This window comes from Nerophis ophidion, linkage group LG16 (genome assembly GCF_033978795.1).
Source record: "Nerophis ophidion isolate RoL-2023_Sa linkage group LG16, RoL_Noph_v1.0, whole genome shotgun sequence".
Lineage (NCBI taxonomy): Eukaryota > Metazoa > Chordata > Actinopteri > Syngnathiformes > Syngnathidae > Nerophis > Nerophis ophidion.
In genome coordinates this window covers 41,142,795-41,166,594 of record NC_084626.1, presented here as the reverse complement: position 1 = coordinate 41,166,594, position 23,800 = coordinate 41,142,795, and the positions used below count along the sequence as shown (strand labels likewise).

At 38.3% G+C, this 23,800-nt stretch overlaps 2 protein-coding genes across 2 annotated transcripts in view; one reads left to right on the top strand and one right to left on the bottom strand.

Moving 5' to 3' along the window:
• si:dkey-202e22.2 (netrin-4) overlaps positions 1-12,799 on the top strand; it is a 29,402-nt gene extending 16,603 nt beyond the window's left edge. Inside the window, 7 exon segments of the mRNA XM_061875241.1 lie at positions 3,934-4,060; positions 8,225-8,413; positions 8,490-8,706; positions 8,779-8,909; positions 11,602-11,670; positions 11,743-11,913; positions 11,997-12,799. Coding sequence (XP_061731225.1) covers positions 3,934-4,060; positions 8,225-8,413; positions 8,490-8,706; positions 8,779-8,909; positions 11,602-11,670; positions 11,743-11,913; positions 11,997-12,130 — 1,038 coding nt within the window. The 3' untranslated portion in view covers positions 12,131-12,799.
• Positions 12,356-21,128, bottom strand: chchd4a (coiled-coil-helix-coiled-coil-helix domain containing 4a). Its single transcript, XM_061875242.1, has 3 exons — positions 20,941-21,128; positions 20,664-20,762; positions 12,356-13,497 (listed from the first exon to the last, which is right to left on the bottom strand). Exons 1-3 carry the CDS (start codon positions 20,960-20,962, stop codon positions 13,169-13,171), a joined length of 450 nt encoding a protein of 149 aa, XP_061731226.1. The 5' UTR covers positions 20,963-21,128; the 3' UTR covers positions 12,356-13,168.
• Positions 21,129-23,800: the final 2,672 nt, after the last annotated feature.

Below are 23,800 nucleotides of genomic sequence, written 5' to 3'. Positions count from 1 at the left end.
CAGAGCGTGCATATCACAACATACACGATATGCTGTCATGGCGACACACAACCTTTACCCGGGCTACCGCGCATGCTCGTCACTCCTGTTGCATGCTGGGTAGAGTAGTTCTTTATTTCCCTGGCTCATAACATCACAATATAGTACCATGTATATGATGCGTTCAATTTATCAAAGCACCAAGCAAACAATCGGAAAATTCCCATCATATCAATTCCTAGATATGGTCATAATTATTTTAAGTGCACTACGAAGAATAAACACAACATTATTAATATTGCTACTACGGATAATTTGATCAAAAATTCCCTAAAACAGCCCACTACCTATAATATAGTTTTTTTAAACATTAGACCCTGATAAAAAAAAATGTTCCTGCTGTTACCTCAGAAATTGCCTGTTCAGGTGTTATGATTGTGGCTCAGAGATTTGTATGTAGATTATATTTATTTTCCATAACAAACAGGATAACTTAAATACCTTGGCAGTGGAAATAAGCTTAAGTGTTTGTATTTACATTTTTTGAGTTGATTTTCATAAAATATGCTATTTAACTGCTACTGTTTAACAAGGACTGATTTAAATTGTGTTTGCACAACAAATGTTTTGGCGCTTTTGTTCATGTGGGAGAATATTCCAATAAAGGTGCACTACACACTACTTTTGAATTCATTATTGGGCTTTTGCGTATACAATGCAGTTAATCGCGATTAATCGGAGAAATAGTGTGATTAACTTTGATTAAAATGTTTAATCGTTGCCCAGCCCTAATATATATATAAATATATATAAATAAAAGAAATATTTGAATTTCAGTGTTCATTTATTTACACATATACACACACATAACACTCATCTACTCATTGTTGAGTTAAGGGTTGAATTGTCCGTCCTTGTTCTATTCTCTGTCACTATTTTTCTAACCATATGCATCTACAGTAGATGGCAGTATTGTCCTGTTTAAGAGTGTCACAACATTGCGGTTTACCGGCAGACGAACTGCTTTACGGTAGACGAAAACGTGACTGCTGATGTTGTGTGTTGTTACCGCGCTGGGAGGACGTTAATGAAACTGCCTAACAGTAAACCCATATAAGAAACCAAGAACTCGCCCTCGATCATTCTACAGTTATAACGTCATTGGGCAGACAAGTTGTTTATATTGTGGGAAAGCGGCAGTAAAACAGGCTGTCCTCACTCAGGTCCGCATGGAGCTGGAGGGGGTGTGGCCTCCAGCTCTGCCTGAATTTCGGGAGATTTTCAGGAGAAAATTGTCCCGGGAGGTTTTCTGGAGAGGCGTTGAATTTCGGGAGGGTTGGCAAGTATGAATCAGCGGTACCCTTTTTTCATATACAGCAATGCGCTGTAAAAAATTGTTTTCGTATTTTTCGGACTATAAAGCTCACTTAAAATCCTTTAATTTTCTCCAAAATCGACAGTGCGCCTTATAACCCGGTGCGGCTAATGTACAAAATAATTTGGGTGGTGCTTACCGACCTCAAAGCTATTTTATTTGGTACACGGTGAAATGATAAGTGTGACCAGTAGATGGCAGTCACACATAAGAGATAGGTGTAGACTGCAATATGACTCAAGTAAACAACATTTTATATGTTCCATTGAAAATATAGAACATTACACACGGCGCTCAAAAATCAATCAAAATGTTTTAGTAGGACTTTGGTAAGCTATGAAGCTGTACCGCTTGATGGATGTACTGTGCTTCAACATAGGAGTATTATTATGGTGTGTGTATAAGGTAAGACATATCTGGCGTTTTGTTTCGCAATATTAGGCAAAAGCAACTTTTTTTATCTTCTGGTACCTGCTGATCTGTATTTGGGATCTGCATAAGTCCTGAAAATATGCGCGCATCCGCCTTTGTAGTCCGTATTGACACCGTAGTTGATAAGCTTTTTCTTTTTCCCTATCTTTTTGTTATGGGACATTCATCCTCCACTGTTGCCATTTCTAATATAAAGTAGTGTAAAGTTCTTACTTACATCTGTCAGTAAACTCGCCATGAAAGCGCTAAAATATACCGGTGTAGTGAGTTTACATTATTCACCCAAGAAACTTTAGTTATTAGAAAATTCCGGTCGTACGGTTTTCACGGGACACATTTGCGTCGTTGTTGCACTAGTGAGGCACGGAAGAAGAGATGCTGCTCCGTTATTTATTGAAGTAAAATTTAGCTCCATCTTTTGACACTTCTTCCACTCCCGTCCTTGCACGCTACACCGCTACAACAAAGATGACGGAGAAAAGATGCTGTCAAACGTGAACCACGTAAATAAGACCGCCCACAAAAACGCTGTCAGAAAGCGGCTTGAAGATGGTCCGGAAAACATAATCTATGCAACATTTTGACCACAAAAACCACCATTACATGTTATGTAGACCACAAGGAAGTGTTTTACATTTAGAAAAAAAATAATAACAATATGACTCTTTTAATTAGCCCTCTAATCAAGTGCGCCTTTTGTATGAAAATAGCCTTGAATTGACCCACTCATCGGCAGTGCGCCTTATAATTTGGTGTGCCCTACGGCTTGTAAAATATGATAACTTTTACAAAATGTGTAATTATTTGTAATGATAAACAAATACAGTATTTTCATAGTAGTTCAAGTGGAAGACATGGTATGTTTATACTGTTTTGTATAGTTGTATTTACCAAACACAGGCTTTTCTCCACATGGACAATCAAATGACATACAATACAAGAGCAGTATAAACAAACATTACAATGCTCAATTTTAAGTGACTCAGAGAGGTGTTTCTGGATGTTGTTGATAAATGGCTTTCGCTTTGCATAGTAGAGCTTTAACTTGCACTTACAGATGTAGCGACGCATTGTATTTAGTGACAGTGGTTTTCTGAAGTGTTCCTGAGCCCACGTGGTGATATCCTTTAGAGATTGATGTCAGTTTTTGAGACAGTGCCGTCTGAGGGATCGAAAGTCACGGTCATTTAATGATGGTTTACGGCCATGCTGCTTACGTGGAGTGATTTCTCCAGATTCTCTGAACCTTTTGATGATATTATGGACCGTAGATGTTGAAATCATTGCATTTTGAGAAACGTTGTTCTTAAACTGTTTGACTATTTGCTCACGCAGTTGTGGACAAAGGGGTGTACCTCGCCCCATCCTTTCTTGTGAAAGACTGAGCATTTTTTGGGAAGCTATTTTTATACCCAATCATGGCACCCACCTGTTACCAATTAGCCTGCACACCTGTGGGATGTTCCAAATAAGTGTTTGATGAGCATTGCTCAACTTTATCAGTATTTATTGCCACCATTCCCAACTTCTTTGTCACATGTTGCTGGCATCAAATTCTAAAGTTAATGATTATTTGCAAACAAAAAAAAATGTTTATGAGTTTGAACATCAAATATGTTGTGTTTGTAGCATATTTAAAAGAATATGGGTTGAAAATGACTTGCAAATCATTGTATTCCGTTAATATTTACATCTAACACAATTTCCCAACTCATATGGAATCGGGGTTTGTAATAAAGTAAAATATGTTTATTAGTGTGCCATGATTAGGTGGAGAAGATAACATGTGTTTATGTTTCATGAGGGGCCAGTTAAACATTCTGAAACCATGTACTGGATTTTTTATCGACAAGCCACCACAACACAATTTAAATACAACTTATACAAGAGTGACACAAAGAGACATGCATGTATATAATTTTGTTTCCATTGAGTTTGTTTATTGTAGTGTAGCGGTTTCAAATATTATAGAACTAAATTTAGCTACAATTAAATTATTAGAAACACCCAAACTCTCCTCCACTTCTGTCATTCGTGAAATAGCTTCTATGTTGTTGTGGCTGGTCGGTTCTTTATTTGAATGGGCCGTCTCTTGAAAGTCTGTGTTTGGGGCGAGGTCGCTGAAACCATCGCCATGTGCCTTGCAGGTGTCAGGTCGGTGTGTGTGTACTCACCACACAGCAGGCTACCACTGTGAGAAGTGCGCGTCGCTCTACAACGACCGTCCCTGGAGGCCCGCCAACGGCAGCAGCAGAGATGCAAACCCGTGCCAGAGTAAGTAAACACAGATGCCCTGAGATGACCAGCCTGGAGCTAGGAGGAAAAAAGACATTCCTTTTAAAAAACATACATACATACATAATTGATTGAGTAAAACTTTTATTAGGAGATTGCACAGTTCATTACAATTGACCACTAAATGGTAACACCCCAATAAGTTTTTCAACTTGTTTAAGTCAGGGTCCATGTCAATCAATCATACATACATACATACATACATATGTATATATATATATATATATATATATATATATATATATATATATATATCAATAACATATACACACTTATATACATATATATATATACACACACACTATAAACATATATATACACACACACACACACATATATATATATATATATATATATATATATATATATATACACACACACACACATACATATATATATATACACACATACATACATACATACATACACATATATATATATATATATATATATATATATATATATATTACATATCATAACGCCCATATTCATGCATATGTGCCCCCTAAGGGTTCAAGGTTAAGGAAAAAGTATTGATTTTGAATTGTGAATCATTTTGAATCGATTCTCAATCGAATTGTTATTTCCAAGAATCGAATCGAATCATGTGGTGCCCAAAGATTCTAAACCCTAATATATATGATTCGTCATAATAATGCACATATTTCATGCATATGTGCCCCCTAAGGATTCAAGGTTAATAAAAAGTATTGATTTTGAATTGAGAATAATTTTGAATCAATTCCCAATTGAATCAAATCATGAGGCGCCCAAAGAATCTGAGCCATAAAATATATGATTGATCATAATAACGGCCATATTTCCTGCATATGTGCCCCTTAAGGGATCAAGTTTAATGAAAAAGTATAGATTTTGAATGGACAATAATTTTGAATCGATTCTCAATCGAATTGAATCATGTGGCGCCCGAAGAATCAGAGCCCTAATATGTAAGATTCATCATAATAACGCCCATATTTCATGCATATGTGCCCCCTAAGGGTTCAAGGTTATTAAAAAAGTATTGATTTTGAATTGAGAATAATTTTGAATCGATTCTCAATTGAATCGTTACCTCCAAGAATCGAATTGAATCATGTGGCGCCCGGACTCAGAGCCCTAATATATATGATTCATCATAATAACACCCATATTTCATGCATATGTGGCCCCTAAGTGTTCAAGGTTATTTTTTTAAAAAGTATTGATTTTGAATTGAGAATAATTTTGAATCGATTATCAATCGAATCGTTACCTCCAAGAATCAAATCGAATCATGTGGCGCCCAAAGACTCTGAGCCCTAATATATATGATTCATCATAATAACACACATATTTCATGCATATGTGCCCCCTTAGGGTTCAAGGTTATTAAAAAAGTATTTATTTTGAATTGACAATAATTTTGAATCGATTCTCAATGGAATCGTTACCTCCAAGAATCGAATTGAATCATGTGGCGCCCGAAAAATCGGAGCCCTAATATATATGATTCATCCTAATAACGCCCATATTTCATGCATATGTGCCCCCTTAGGGTTCAAAGTTATAAAAAGTATTGATTTTGAATTGACAATAATTTTGAATCGATTTTCAATCGAATCGAATCATGTGGTGCCCCAAAAAATCGGAGCCCTAATATATATGATTCATCATAATAACGCCCATATTTCATGCATATGTGCCCCCTTAGAGTTCAAGGTTATTAAAAAAGTATTAATTTTGAATTGAGAATCATTTTGAATCGATTCTCAATCGAATCATTACTTCCAAGAATCGAATCATGTGCGCCAAGACTCAGAGCCCCTATATATATGATTCATCATAACGCCCGTATTTCATGCATAGGTTTTTTTTTTTTAAGTATTGATTTTGAATTGAGAATAATTTTGAATCGATTATCAATCGAATCGTTACCTCCAAGATTTGAATCGAATAATGTGGCGCCCAAAGACTCTGAGCCCTAATATATATGATTCATCATAATAACGCCCATATTTCATGCATATGTGCCCCCTTAGGGTTCAAGGTTATAATAAAAGTATTGATTTTGAATTGAGAATCATTTCAATACGATTCTCAATTGAATCGAATCATGTGGCGCCCGAAAAATCAGAGCCCTAATATATATGATTCATCATAACGCCCATATTTCATGCCTATGTGCAGCCTAAGGGTTCAAGGTTATTAAAAACGTATTGATTTTGAATTGAAAATAATTATGAATCGATTCTCAATTGAATCGATCTCATGCAGCGCCCGAAGACTCTGAGCCCTAATATTTATGATTCATCATAATAACGCCCATATTTCATGCATATGTGCCCCCTAGGGGTTCAAGGTTATAAAAAAAGTATTGTCTTTGAATTGAGAATCATTTTGAATAGATTCTAAACCGAATCGTTACCTCCAAGAATCAAATCGAATCATGTGGCGCCCAAAGACTCTGAGCCCTAATATATATGATTGATCATAATAACGCCCATATTTCATGCATATGTGCCCCCTAAGGGTTCAAGGGTATTAAAAAAGTATTGATTTTGAATGCGTGGGTTCCCTTCGGGTACTCCGGCTTCCTCCCACTTCCAAAGACATGCACCTGGGGATAGGTTGATTGGCAACACTAAATTGGCCCTAGTGTGTGAATGTGAGTGTGAATGTTGTCTGTCTATCTGTGTTGGCCCTGCGATGAGGTGGCGACTTGTCCAGGGTGTACCCTGCCTTCCGCCCGATTGTAGCTGAGATAAGCGCCAGCGCCCCCCGCGACCCCGAAAGGGAATAAGCGGTAGAAAATGGATGGATGGATGGATGATTTTGAATTGAGAATAATTTTGAAACAATTCTCAATCGAATCGAATCATGAGGCGCCCGAAGAATCGGAGCCCTAATGTACCTGTATATGATTCATCATAATAACGCCCATATTTCATGCATATGTGCCCCCTTAGGGTTCAAGGTTATAAAAAAAGTATTGATTTTGAAATGAGAATCATTTTGAATCGATTCTTAATTGAATCGTTACCTCCAAGAATCGAATCGAATCATGTGGTCCCCGAAGAATCGGAGCCTTAGTATATATGATTCATCATAATAACGCCCATATTTCATGCATATGTGCCCCCTTAGGGTTCAAGGTTATAATAAAAGTATTGATTTTGAATTGAGAATCATTTTAATACGATTCTCAATCGAATCGAATCATGTGGCGCCCGAAGAATCGGAGCCCTAATATACCTGTATATGATTCATCATAATAACGCCCATATTTCATGCATATGTGCCCCCTTAGGGTTCAAGGTTATAAAAAATGTATTGATTTTGAAATGAGAATAATTTTGAATCGATTCTCAATCGAATCGAATCATGTGGCGCCCGAAGAATTGGAGCCCTAATATATATGATTCATCATAATATATATGATTCATCATAATATATATGATTCATCATAATAACGCCCATACTTCCTGCATATGTGCCCCCTTAGGGTTCGAGATTATTAAAAAAAAGTATTGATTTTGAATTGAAAATAATTTTGAATCGATTCTCAATCGAATCGAATCATGTGGTGTCTGAAGAAATGGAGCCCTAATATATATGATTCATCATAATAACACCCATATTTCATGCATATGTGCCCCCTTAGTTTTCAAGGTTATAAAAAAAGTATTGATTTTGAATTGAGAATAATTTTGAATCGAATTGAAACATGTGGCGCCCGAAGAATCGGAGCCCTAATATATATGATTCATCATTGTAACGCCCATATTTAATGCATATGTCCCCCCTAAGGCTTCAAGGTTATTAAAAAAGTATTGATTTTGAATTGAGAATCATTCTGATACGATTCTCAATCGGATCGTTACCTCCAAGAATCGAATCGAATCATGTGGAGCCCGAAGACTCTGAGTCCTAATATATATGATTCATCATAATAATGTCCATATTTCATGCATATGTGCCCCCTAAGGGTTGTGAGCATCACATGCATGTTCTTACATAAAATTCAGACAAGGGACAAGCGGTAGAAAATGGATGGATGGCTATTCGGATAATAAAGCATGCATGCACATAATAAAAACATAATTCGCACATTTTTTGTCTGGGTCACCCTTACCTTGTCTCTTTTCTAACGGCCGTCGTCAGAGTGCGAGTGTCACGGTCACGCAGAAAGCTGTCACTTCTCCCAGCGGGCGTGGCTCTCCAGCGGCGGCGTCAGCGGCGGGGTGTGCGACAACTGCAGCCACCACACCTACGGGCGCAGGTGCCAGCGATGTCGGCGAGGTTACCGCCGCCACCCGTCCCTGCCCGTCAACTCTCCACACACTTGCCAACGTAAGCGATCATACGGAACACTGCAGCAGCGTCTTTTTGAGGGACGAAAAACAGAAATGTGCACCTTGTCTGTCAGGCTGCTGGTGTGACCCTCAGGGCTCCTCGCCTGCAAGTGCTGGAGAGGAGGGCCACTGGTGCCACCCGCGGAATGGGCAGTGCAGGTGTAAAGCTGGCGTTGGCGGCACAAGCTGCACACGCTGCCTGCCTGGCTATTGGGGCTTTGGAGATGAGGGCTGCAAAGCCTGTGTGTGCCCTAATGGCTGTAATCCCACCACTGGGCAGTGTCTAGACAGGTGAGCTACACTTGAAGTTTCTTCCCCACAACATTTTTGTTGATGCTGAACCTCCCAATGTGGCTCCTGCAGCCACTTCAATAATCAGGTGTTCAACTTACCGATGGGTGGAAGGATCCCTGCTTTGGATTCTCATTTCTTCATGGATGAAGAGGAGGAACATTGGCCAAAAGAGCAGGCTGTGTCTGCGCTGCACTCCACAGGTGTGTTCAAAACTAGGGATTACAAATTACCATATGTTAATGCCACACAATTTGTACCAAAAACGCACGTTTAGATATCGTTTTTTGCAACTAATAAGCCATTTTAGACCAGTCCAGGGAGCTGCTTTAAAGAAACTAAAATATAAAACATGTTTTCAGTTATCTCACCTTTTGACTCCATATAACTCCACATTTGTTCATTCATAGTTTTGATGCATTCAGTGACAATCTACATTGTAAGTAGTCATGAAAATAAAGAAAACACATTGAATGAGAAGGTGTGTCCGAATCTATATATCTATATATATACACATACATATATATCCATCCATCCATTTTCTACCACTTATTCCCTTTTGGGGTTGCTGGTGCCTATCTCAGCTATATCCATACATATATATATATATACACACACACACACGCACACACGCATATATATATATATATATATATATATATATATATATATATATATATATATATATATATATATATATATATATATATATATGTATGTGTGCGTGCGTATATATATATATATATATATATATATATACACACACACACACACACACACACACACACACACACACACACACACATATATACAGTGGGGCAAAAAAGTATTAAGAGGTCTGTAATTTTCATCATAGGTACACTTCAACTGTGACAGACAGAATGTGAAAAATCCAGGAATTCACATTGTAGGAATTTTAAATAATTTATTTGTAAATTATGGTGGAAAATATGTATTTGGTCAAAGCTCTCGCTGATGGAAGGAGGTTTTAGCTCAAAACACGACGAGTTGAGTTTATACCAAAAAGTTCTATTTTGGTTTCATCTGACCACATGACATTCTCCCAATCCTCTGCTGTATCATCCATGTATCCATTTTGGTATAAACTCAACTCGTCGTGTTTGGAGGAAGAAGAATACTGAGTTGCATCCCAAGAACACCATACCTACTGTGAAGCATGGGGGTGGAAACATCATGCTTTGGGGCTGTTTTTCTGCTAAGGGGACAGGACGATTGATTCGTGTTAAGGAAAGAATGAATGGGGCCATGTATTGTGAGATTTTGAGCCAAAACCTCCTTCCATCAGTGAGAGCTTTGAATGGTTGACCAAATACTTATTTTCCACCATAATTTACAAATTCTTTAAAATTCCTACAATGTGAATTCCTGGATTTTTCACATTCAGTCTCTCACAGTTGAAGTGTACCTATGATGAAAATTACAGACCTCTGTCATCATTTTAAGTGGGAGAACTTGCACAATCGGTGGCTGACTAAATACTTTTTTGCCCCTCTGTATATACATACACACACATATACACATATATACATATATATATATATATATATATATATATATATATATATATACACACAGTATATATACACATACATATATATAAAAAATACATATATAATACACATACACACATAAATATACACAAACATATGTACATATGTCTACATACATATAATAAAGTACTATCCATCTATCTATATATATATATACATTCATACATATATATACACCGTACACATACACACATATACACACGCATATACATATATACTGTACACACACATACATACACACATCTACATATATATACACATACATACATACATCCATCCATCCATTTTCTACCACTTATTCCCTTTTGGGGTCGCGGTGGGCGCTGGCGTCTATCTCACTTACAATCGGGCGGAAGGCGGCATACACCCTGGACAAGTCGCCACCTCATCGCAGACACATACATACATACATATATATATATATATATATACATACATATCATAGATTTCTGTGTATATACATATATGTATATACACATATATATATATATATCACATATTTCTGTATATATACATATATGTACATTAATGTGTATGTATATACATACATACATATTCATATATCTGTACATTTTATATTAATATGATGGATATATACTTAATATAATGGATATCTGATGTAATTAATATTATTGGATATTCCACCTCCCAGGGGGTGGAACAAGGGGATGGGTCAAATGCAGAGTAACTTCACCACAACTAGTGTGTGCGTGGCTACCAGTGGTACTTTAACTTTATTAAAAGCATATTAAAGTTAGACTCCTACCTTGTTTACGTCCATGACAACGTTCTTAAAGTTTTTAATCAATCAGAAATATCAAGAAGCTAAAATGTGCCACACAGGGATAAGTGTTTTACATGTTTCCCCATCATGCACTCTAATGGATTTAAATGGGTGTAATTTAGAATGTTTTTATGGTGTCTGACGTTTTTCATAATATCCACAACGTTCAGTGAGCAGCTTATGTATGACCATGTGTGTTGACCTTTATGTTAGTTGTATTTTTTTTGCACGATGACTAGGGAAGGTCATTTTGTTTGTATCATATCAGTAAATTATGTGCTATTATTAAGTACTCTGTAGGGTCATTGCTTTGATTTACTCACAATGTCCACAAGATGGCAGCAGATATGTAGCATTCAAAGTCCGCCTGGTACTCAAGATTAATTTGAAAGCACTACACGGTGCTTTGTTGAACTCATTAAGTCTCGCAGGCGAAATTGAAGAGGCTGGCGGGTCGCACTTGACCCGCTGGCCTATAGCAGTAGCAAAGTGCTTGGTCAACACATACAGAAGATTAACTAACCCAGAATGTGTGCGCAGGGAAATGCATATGCAAGGAGAAAAAGCTGAGAAGCATGTCTGACCTCTGCAAGATCGAACATGACTATGGTAAGAGCCGTCGTATCCCTTAATGACTTAAGTGGTGTTTCACTTACTCTGAAACCACTGTCACCGTGACAGTGATGAAGGCCAGTGTGGTATCAGCTCATGACAAAGGCAGCCATGCAGAAGTGCAGGTGAAAGTCCGCAAGGTCCTACGATCAGGTCTGGTGCCAATGAGTTTGGGAACCGTCAGCATCTTTCCTGTGTCCTGGACCAGCCGTGGCTGCACCTGTCCAGTCCTAAACCCAGGCAAATACATGCACTCATGGCTGCACTAAAGACTTTCAGGACATAAGTTGGAAAAAAGATGACATGTATGATTTCTTCAGTAGGCATGGAGTACCTGCTGGCGGGACCAGAAGAGTCCGCCACAGGCCGTTTGCTGGTCACCTTGCAGAGTGCAGTGGTCCCATGGACACCGAGACTTGGACTTCTCATAACCGAGGGCCTAAGGACCGGATGCTAATGATTGCCAAGCAGGAGTTCAAACAGAAACTCAGCGGAAGAGACTGAAAAAGACCTGCCTTCTCATTCAAAAAACTGCAAAACAGCATGGTAAAAGAAAAAATAAATTAAGATTTGTGTCTGTTGATACTGAATACTTTCAAGTAATCGGAAGGCTTTACGAACAAGTCAAGTGAGTGAAGGACAACGGTCAACTCAGGGGATAAAGGAAAACAGGACTTAGAAGTGTTTCACCGCCTCAATTTTATTCTTTCTAAATGACTGCCCTGCCATTACAGTTGTTCCCATGGTCAGATCTCCTTTGTATGGAGAACAAAGCCTTTGAGAAGTCTGTTTGCCTGTACTCCTGATTTTTGTCTTCATTTGAGTCAGTGGTTAATCTATTTCAACCTTGTCATTAAATATCTGTTTCAAGTCTTTGTAGCAAAAATGAAGTGTGAGCAAGTAGCAGATTCTAACAACAAATACCAGGAACATTGTCTTTGAGAATCAAAGTTTTAGTATGTCCAAATCAGATTGGCACTGCTATAAATTAAAACTAAACAAGCCTAGGTTTGACAAATACAATCATATTTGTAATGTAAGGCGTTGGTTGTTCTTTTATTATGTGTAAGAGACTGCTAGCATTGGCGCCTTAGACAGGAAGAACCTGAAAAGGTCAGACAAGTAAGCTTGGAAGGAAAAATTAAGGGCGAGGTGTTCTGTAAACCGTAAGGATGATCTAAAACTTTAGAAACCTTGTCTGTTTTTTGGGTATGTTATGCAGTGTGAACTTGGGAACATTGGGCCTTCCATGAATGGTGACGTAATTTGAATCCATTAGCACCAACGTGTCCCAAACCAATAAATATTCCCAGCTGAACACAAACTAAACCTTGACAACCACAAGTGCTGCAGTCAAATAGCAATCATCCAGTGGTTAAAACCCCTGCCACCCATGAATGCCGCCCACAGCACAAGCCCTTCCTAAAAAGTTGGAGCAACAGAAGGGCAACCCGTTGTTGGAATGTTTTAAGAGCCTGTGGATGATTGGTTCATCTTAGCTGGCATCCTGATTGTCTGGAACAGAGTCACTTTCTTGTGCTGAGGCAGAGCTCTCGGTTGGGCCGGCAACAGAGTCAGAACCGGGGCTGGCCTCCGGTTGATTGGAGCTTTCCTTCTCATCTTCCTGAGGGTAGAGCTCGGGGAACTTTTGCATGCACTCCTGCATGTTGCGGAAGTGGTCGATACACTCCGAGCCCTTCACCTCTTCCGTACTGTGGTGGAAGCACGAGAAAGCCTCCTTGAACTGAGAGCCACAGGGTCCGCTGGCCATGCCGCCGAGGCACGGACAGTTCCAGTTGATGTCTCCGTTTGGCAGGATGAGGCCTACAGAAACAGGGAACCGGAGCAGCAACATCGTAAACTGGAACTGTGACAGGTAAGTGTAAGAACATTTATTGTTTATTTCAGGGATTTCATTGGTTGAAAAACTAGTAGATTTATTGTATTTTTATTTGCACGCGACATGGGTTGGACATCACGCAAATATGGGAACTGTGACTAAGGTTTGGACTTTCCTGAAATCGTTTAATTTGTCAAATTTTGATTCCTAGTTTCAATGCCTGACTGTAAGAAATAGCAGCTGAATTTGCAATGCCCCTGAAGTTAAAACATATTCCACCACTTTTAAGATGATTTGCTTGATAGAAATTCTGTTAAAACGCAAGAAAAACCTACCAACGGTTTATATCTATGGGTTACTGGAAATTGAAAACCACACTTCTTTTTCATAGTTGTACCACATCATCAATAGTTGTTTATGTTGAGATAATATCTTCCCCGTATCAATATTAGCCATTCCAAAAATGTACGACATTCCTATCTTATGTCATCGGTTCAATATTTTGTCTGGTTTGAGGAAATCTCTCTACTACATTCCTATGAGGCATTTCATTAATACATGAGATATCCATCCATCCATTTTCTAACCGTTTGTCCCCTTTGGGGTCGCGGGGGTGCTGGAGCCTATATCAGCTGCATTCGGGCGGAAGACGGGCTACACCCTGGACAAGTCGCCACCTCAAATACATGAGATATGATGGCTATAATCCCTGGCAAATATTGTCATTTTAAAAACTCAAACCTTTTGTTGAAATAGTATAGACAGGGCTATAAGATTGCATTCATGGTATCTGCTACAAGTTAGTTTATTCATTTATAACATGAAGCTTTTTATTACATGTAATCTCAATAAATTCATGGTTAAATTGTAACGGAAGGCGGGCTACACCCTGGACAAGTCGCCACCTCAAATACATGAGATATGATGGCTATAATTCCTGGCAAATATTGTCATTTTAAAAACTCAAACGTTTTGTTGAAATACTATAGACATTGCTATAAGATTGCATTCATGGTATCTGCTACAAGTTGGTTTATTCCTTTATAACATGGGTGTCAAATTCTGGCCCGCGGGCCAAATTTTGGCCTGCCGTCTACTTTCATTTGGCCCTTGAGGCAATATCAAATTAACATTAGAGCTGGCCCGCCGCTTTAACGCCACATTCACTGCTAATACTCATACTCGTCAACCCTCCCGATTTTCCCGGGAGACTCCCGAAGTTCAGTGCCCCAACCGAATTTCTCACGATTTCCCCCCGGACAACAATGTTGGGGGATGGCCCTAAAAACACTGCCTTTGGCGTTCTCTACAATCTGTCGCCACGTCCGCTTTTACTCCATACAAACAACGTGCTGGCCCAGTCACATAATATATGCAACTTATACACACAAACAAGTGAATGCAAGGCATACTTTGTCAACAGCCATACAGGTCACACTGAGGGTGGCCGTATAAACAACTTTAACACTGTTACAAATATGCGCCACACTGTGAACCCACACCAAACAAGAATGACAAACAATTTGGGAGAACATCCCCACCGTAACACAACAGAACAAATACCCAGAACCACTTGCGGCACTAACTCTTCCGGGACGCTACAATATACACCCCCGTTACCACCAAACCCCACCGCCGAAAAGAGGCATTCAATTTTTATTTTTTATTTTATTTGTATTTGATATGCCATTGATATTTTTGAATTATTATTATTATTATTTGAAACTTGATTTTGCATGTCACTATAAAGTTATATAAGCCTTGCTTGTTCAATATTAAATGCAAAACTTGTTTGGGTCCCTATTAAAAGGTTAATTTGTTCAACCTCGGCCCACGGCTTTGTTCGGCTTTAAAACTTTGGCCCACTCTGTATTTGAGTTCGACACCCCTGATTTATAACATGAAGCTTTTTATTACATGTAATCTCAATTAATTCATGGTTAAATTGTAACAGTGGTGGCGATATGAAGGAGGCAGAATGACTGTCCCAAAGTCAACCTTTTGTTTTCACACTGAGCCTAACAACACTCCAGAGAACAGCTCCTTGTGTCTTTTTTCGCTCCCAGACTTGGTCTGCCAGTGCAGCAAGCCCGACGCTGCCCTCTGGAGCCCAGACTGGATCATTACAGTTCACAGGCTTGATTCCTGCAAGGCACTTCTCGTCGGGGTCCCCAAAAAGAGCATCAAAAAGCTCCAGTACATCCAAAAGAGTGCAGTGAGGGTCCTGATGAGAGTGCGCAAGTGTGATCATATCACGCCCATCCTCAAATCACTCCACTGGGTCCCTATTGCATCCCGGACCCAATTCAAGATTAACCTGCTAAAACACTAGAGTTGCGCGGTTTGCGGTCTCAACCGCGGGGCGGGCGGTTGACATGACGAAAAAATTGATTTTAATTAGATTCGGGCGGGTGACGGTTGAACCATGCGGAAATATTTGATATGCGTGGTTTTGTGATTGGTATCCTTTGCCATTCAAAGTGCCATTTAAGACCCGTGTCATAAGGCGTAGAAGACAATAAGAGACGCTATTATTCTCCTGAATGACTACAGGTAGTCACCCAGATAATAAGTATTAGGGCGTGCTATGAAGCCATTGGCTTTGTCGCCCACTACAACATGTACTATCTGTTTGTCAGTCCAGCATCATGTTGTGTGTGGCTTCCACTGACACACGCACACGACTGCAAGGCATACTGGGTGACACAGAGTACACTAATGGTTGTGATATAAACAATTATAACACTCTTAGTAATATGCGCCACGCTGTGAAGCCACACCAATTAAGAACGACAAACACATTTTGGGAGAACATCCTCACAGTAACACAACAAACGCATTACAACAAATACCCAGAATCCTTTGCATCCATGTTACACCCTGACTATATTATACACCCCACTAGCAGCAAATCCCGCCATCCCCCAACCCCTTGTGCGTCGGTAAGGTGGGTGGGGTTGGGGGCGCGGGGGTGTAAAATATATTCAGGTAGTGTCAAGGATGCAAAGGAGTCTGGGTATTTGTTGTGTTGCGTTTATGTTGTGTTACTGTGAGGATGTTCTCCAGAAATGTGTTTGTCATTCTTGTTTGGTGTGGCTTCACAGCGTGGCGCATATTACTAAGTGTTAAAGTTGTTTATATCACAACCATCAGTGTACTCTGTATCACCCAGTATGCCGTTCAATCTTGTACGTGTGTTTGAGGAAGCTGCATACAACATGTTGCTGGACCAACAATCGGTTCGTATATGTTGTTGAAGGTGTCAAAGGCAATGGCTTCACAGCACGCTCTTATTCTTGTCATCAGGATGAACGCTACTGGATAGTCGCGAGAACGTTAGCGGCTCCAATTGTTTTCATTACTCTGTGAAACAGGTTTAGATAGCTCTGTGAGTGGTAAAGGCGGCCGACCTCTGATATATTTCAGCGGGCGGTTGGCGGGCGGGTAAGGTCCTGATAAAATGTTGGTTCGGGTGGACGGCGGGTGGATGACGACTTTGGTGATGCGGTTGCGGATAATATAATTGCCTATCTGCGCATCTCTAGTACCTATGATGAAAACTACAGACCTCTGTCATCATTTTAAGTGGGCGAACTTGCACAATCGGTGGCTGACTAAATCCTTTTTTGACCCATTGGATATCAGATTGTTGGTGGGGTTTTTTTTACCCTTCACGTTCATAAAATTGTTTATATCACAACCATTAATGTACTCCGTATCACCCAGGAAACCCTTCAATCTTGTACGTGTGTTTGAGGAAGCTGCATACAGCATGTTGCTGGACTGGCAAACGGTTCGTACATGTTGTTGAAGGTGTCAAAGGCAATTGCTTCACAGCACGCCCTTATTCCCGTTATCTGAATGAGCACCATCGGATATTCGCGAGAACGTTAGCGGCTCCCATTGCCTTCTTTACTTATTGACACGGGTCAAATTAGCTCTTTTAGTGGTAAAGGTCGCCGACTATGGATATATAACAACGGGCGGTTCTGATAAAATGTTGGTTCGGGTGGATGGCGACTTTAATGATGCGGTTGCGGATGATATAATTGCCTATCCGCGCATCTCTAATGTAGACACATAGAATCATCATACTGCTGTGATTATATGCATGAAGTGTTCATTCAAGGCTAAGGCAAAATATGGAGATATGGCCTAAAAATATCGACATATTAAAAAAAGGCCATATCGCCCAGCCCTGCTTGGAATAGCTGATTCTCATCCATTCTCCAATCCCCAAAGTAAACTAATAAACGTAACTTTACTGAGCAGCAGAGGTGGGTAGTAACGCGCTACATTTACTCCGTTACATCTACTTGAGTAACTTTTGGGATAAATTGTACTTCTAAGAGTAGTTTTTATGCAACATACTTTTACTTTTACTTGAGTATATTTATAGAGAACAAATGCTACTTTTACTCCGCTCCATTTATCTGCAATCGGGTCGCTACTTTTTTTTCTTATCGATCTGTTAATGCACGCTTTGTTTGTTTTGATTTTGTCAGACACGCATTCAAAGTAGGAACTACGCATGCCTGCGTTTCACCAATCACATGCAGTCACTGGTGACCTTGGACCAATCAAACAGAGCCAGGTGGTCACGTGACCGTCACACGTAAAACCCGACATGTTGAAAAACTTATTGGGGTGTTACCATTTAGCGGTCAACTGTACGGAATATGTACTGTACTGTGCAATCTACTAATAAAAGTTTCAATCAATCAATCAAAAGTGCAAAGGAAAAAAGACACTTTTTATTTCAACCGTACTTCCTGTCAAAAGCCTAAAGACTGATCGCACAGTTCCTGTCTTCACAATAAAAGCGCCGCTCCATCGCGCCTGCGCTAACAAAATAAGAGTCTCCGAAAGCCAGCGCAAACAAACTAGCAAGCTACGGAGTTTGCCGCCAATGTATTTCTTGTAAAGTGTATAAAAACGAATATGGAAGCTGGACAAATAAGATGCCAAAAACTAACGACTTTCATGTGGTATTAGACTGAAAAGAGGAACTTTTTTTCTCCATTTGAAAACGTGAACGTCTGATTCCAATCATTGCAAGTCATCAGAATCAGGTAATACACCAACTTATATTCTTGTCTTCATGAAAGATAGGAATCTATGTGTTAAACATGCGTGTATACATGTAACACCTTTAACATGTCAACAAAAACGGCAAAATAGATAAATATAAATTATATACTGTATATACAAAGGTGTGTGTGTGTATATATATATATATATATATATATATATATATATATGTATATATATGTATGTGTGTATGTGTGTGTGTATATATGAGGTAGATAACCTCGACTTGGTCATTTATTAAGTAATTGATTAACGTTGAAGAACTTATTGGGGTGTTACCATTTAGTGGTCAATTGTACGGAATATGTACTGTACTGTGCAATCTACTAATACAAGTTTCAATCAATCGATCAATAATTGCCTACTGAGCCTATGGTGCTGATAAGTTATTGTGGCTCAATTTGCCTTAATTTTTTTTATTTTTATGTACTATTATTTAATATATATTATTGTTTTAGTTGCCGAAGAGATATTCCTGGCCCTGAATTTGCTCAATGCTATTTTTATATTTTTGTGCATTATTTGTTGCCGTAATCATTAAACAAACCGGTTACTCATCAGTTACTCAGTACTTGAGTAATTTTTTCACAACATACTTTTTACTTTTAGAATATAAGAATATAAGTTGGTGTATTACCTGATTCTGATGACTTGCATTGATTGGAATTAGACAGTGGTGCTGATAACGTCCGCATTTTCAAATGGAGGAAAAAAAAAGTCCTCCTTTCTGTCCAATACCACATGAAAGTGGTTGGATTTGGCATCTTATTTGTCCAACTTGCATACTCGTCTTTAAACACTTTGTTATGAGAGTAGCATATGTGTGTGGCCCTTTAATGTCTGGCAGCAGGTGAGTGACGTCAGTGAGAGTGCGGGTGGGCAAGCAAGTGAGAAAGCGGTCGCTGAGGGCGGGGGAGAAATACATTGGCATCAAACTCCGTAGCTTGCTAGCTTGTGCACGCTAGCTTTCTGAGACTCTTATTTTGTTAGCATAGGCAGGATGAAACAGGTCTTTTATGGTGAAGACAGGAACTGTGCAGTCGGTCTTTAGAGTTTTGACAGTAGGTACGGAGTCTCTAGATATAAAATGTGTTTCTCTGCGTCCGCCCTGTTAGTGATTTTTTTCTTAAATATGAGCTCGCAGCAGCCAGCGTCATCTCACAAGATCCTCGGGTGCCGAGAATGTCAAACAACTGACGAAAGTGAAGTCTTGGTATGATTGATGATTGCTCATTTTTATGTCTATTTTTTAATGCCTGGCTTGAGATTGACTGACACACCCTCCGAGATCGACGTAATGCCCACCCCTGCTTTACCGCATACTTGACATATTACAGTGGTCCGTTCAACATCTTCCAGCTTGAAGCCAAGCCACCGCCAGATGATGGACCCCCTGCTGTTTTTCTTGAGAATTAATTCTTCCTTCATTTGTTACCAGATTCGCACCTTCTTTCTCTCGTATTACCACTCCGCTAGCATCACAGCTAATGTTACCATGCCGCTACCTCTCTGCTCGGCGAGGGCGTATGACGTTGCACGCGCGACAGTTTGTGACGTATGTAAGAAGGTGCGCTTGTTTTATGACTCTGTGAGGAGAGACAAGAAAAAGTGAGATGCGCCTTAAGTGTAATGCCCGCAGCTAAAAGCAACTGCGTGAGAACTTATACTCCAATATCACGATATAGGGGCGGTATAGCTCGGTTGGTAGAGTGGCCGTGCCAGCAATTTGAGGGTTGCAGGTTCGATTCCCGCTTCCGCCATCCTAGTCACTGTCGTTGTGTCCTTGGGCAAGACACTTTCCCCACGTGCTCCCAGTGCCACCCACACTGGTTTAAATGTAACTTAGATATTGGGTTTCACTATGTAAAGCGCTTTGAGTCACTAGAGAAAAGCGCTATATAAATATAATTCACAATTCACTTTTACTCAAGTAAATATTTGGGTGACTACTTCTTACTTTTACTTGAGTAATAAATCTCTAAAGTAACTGTACTCTTACTTGAGTACAATTTTTGGCTACTCTGCCCACCTCTGCTGAGCTGAACATTAAATGACAAACCGTGTTCTTCGTAGGGATCATCCGGGTCATCCGCCACCAGCTCGGCGTTGCTCGGCGCCTCATGGTCCTCCTTGGTCACAAAAATGACGCGGTCTTTACCTGGAATAAGAACCAGACGACATGAAATATCGGATATTAAACGTTCATGCCCGACATTGAGCGTGTAATTAAAGTAAAAAAAGGGCGAAATGTTGAAGTTGTGAGCAGTTAGCACCAAGTTGGGGGAAAGTTAGCATGCTAGCGGCGCGCACGGTGACATTGGAATGAATGGAATTACCTTCTTGCTTGCAATAGGACATTATTGCCGCCGTTTGTGTCCGTGTGACCTACCGCACTCGGGTAAATGTGGCCGCTGTGAGTGAGGTCAATTACCCAACGACTGAGGACATTTCATCGGAACAACCTCGCCGGGCTGTCGCGCAACCCTGTGACCTACTACCGCCCGGACTGCGGCGCACGGCGATGACGACACACGGAGTAATATTTCATATATAATATTTCATATATACGGCTTTGCATTTTGTTTATTATTTATATATATATGTTTGTATTCTTTTTTTATTATTTTGAATTTACAACCCCCTGGCGCTGTGTTGTACTGTTTTCATAATATTTTATAATGTTGTATATTGTTGTTTGTCTTACTGTTTGTAATTGTTGAAATTTATAAATAAACCTTTAAAAAAAAAATCAAATAAAATAATAAAAAATAAAAAAAAATCATATATAAACAAAAATTTGAAAAGGAATTCTACCTTTGCAACCTGACTATTTTATTGGCTAAGTTTTATATTCATAAATGTAAGTTTCTTAATACCCGTCCTATCTTTTGTGCCTTTAAAAAAAGATCTGGAACTTTACATTAAAACGCTCTATACCTCTAACAACAAAAAAGCTGTGAAAACGATGATGCTGTGTTCCAAATTGAAGTTGTTTGATGAATCTGAATAAGGATTTTGTTTATTATATATATATATATATATATATATTTGTATTCTATTTTTATTATTTTCAACTTACAACCCCCTGGCACTGTGTTGTACTGTTTTCATAATGTTTTATATTGTTGTTTGACTTACTGTTTGTAATTGTTGAAATTTACAAATAAACCTTTAAAAAATATATATATATGTATATGTATATTTCATATATAATTTTTGCACTGGAAAATCATGTTTCTCAACATAGCTGCGTGTACATTGTTTTTTTTTAATTGTTAGTATTTCTACTGTTGAGATAATAAATATTTTAAATGTGAAAAAAATAAATAAATAAATAAAAAATATTTCATATATATATATATACCGGTATATATATATATATTTTTGCAATCTTCTTTAGTTGCTTTATTGAGTTTATAACCCCCAGGCGCTGTTTTGTACTGTTTTTTTTTTTTACTTATTTTGATTATTCTTTGCATGTATGTTGCATGTTATACAATACCCTGTTTCCATATGAGTTGAGAAATTGTGTTAGATGTAAATATAAACGGAATACAATGATTTGCAAATCATTTTCAACCCATATTCAGTTGAATATGCTACAAAGACAACATATTTGATGTTCAAACTGATAAACATTTTTTTTCTTTTTTGCAAATAATCATTTACTTTAGAATTTGATGCCAGCATCACGTGACAAAGAAGTTGGGAAAGGTGGCAATAAATACTGATAAAGGTGAGGTGATTTGTTTTTAAGTGTCATTGCTCAAAAAATAATAATTAATGAGTTATTGACCTTTTTAATGCTCCAATTATTATATAATTTCAAATATTCCACTTTGCTGAATTTCCCCCAGGGATCAATAAAGTATTTTCTATTCTATTCTATTTAAAAAAATATTGGGTGAAAATATTGCATATTTTGTGATTTTTCCATTAAAAAAACAGGGTTTTTTTGTGACAAAAAGAGCATACAACTAAATCTTTAAAATCATTATATTGACAAATAGACCTAATGTTGATCTAGAGATTTAAAACTTGAATAATAATCAAAATAATATTACTGAATAATGACACATTTAAAAACATTTTTTTTTTTACCATAACCCTTTTGGGGTCCCTGGGATCAAGCCTGAATGGGGGCCGAAATGTATATATTTTTTAAATATATTGTATTGTTTTTTAAAATAAAAAATATCAAAATGGCCCGCGCTTGGTTTGATTTTTCAGTGTGCAGGCCCAAAGTGGATAAAGTTTGGACACCCCTGTTATACATAAAGGTTTATAAAATAAAAAAAAATTGAAAGAAGGAAGAGCGGGAATAAAAAGCAGAAAAAAATAATGTAAACTATTTTTATGGACTTGCCTATTTTTGATGTTAAGTCCCTTTTATAAGCTGTTATAACAGTATATGCCTTCAGCTCTTATTTTCTAAACTCCGCTCCACCACGACGTGTCACCACTTCCGCTCTTAGCGCCTTCAAAATAAGAGCTCAATGCGCATACTACATAACAGCTTATAACAGGAACTTAACATCACAAAGAGGGAAGTCCATAAATAGGTTACATGTACAAACTTAATACAAAAAAGCTCTTTTGCTTCACCCAAAAACTTCCCCAAAAAACATGTAAGTAGGGAAATATTATTTTTATTCTCGATATTCTTAAATACTACGTAGATTAACCACACTGAACGCATCACATTAATGTGAATATTCATGTTTCTTTTTCTCCCACACTGTATATTTAAATATCTTTATTTGTATTATTGTAACCTATTTGTATGGACAAAATAAACACTTAGGCTCCAGTTTTACAGGAGGACCACTTTATTTCGTTTATTTTAAAAAACTCCGCTACACAACAATCTGTCACCACTTCCGCTCTTAGCACCTTCAAAATAAGAGCTCAAGTGCTTTATAACAGCTTATAACAGGAATTTACCATCACAAAGAGGCAAGCCCATAAAAATAGGTTACACGTACAAACATATGACAAAAATGCTCTTTTGCTTCATCCAAAAATTCCCAACAAAACACGTAAGTAGAGAAATAAACACTATCCTTATTCTTGATATTATTAAAAACTACGTGGATTAGCCACGCTGAAAGCATTACATCAATGTGAATATTTCTTATGTTTTTTCCCCCCACACTGTATATTTAAATATTTTTATTTTTTTATCCTATTTTTATG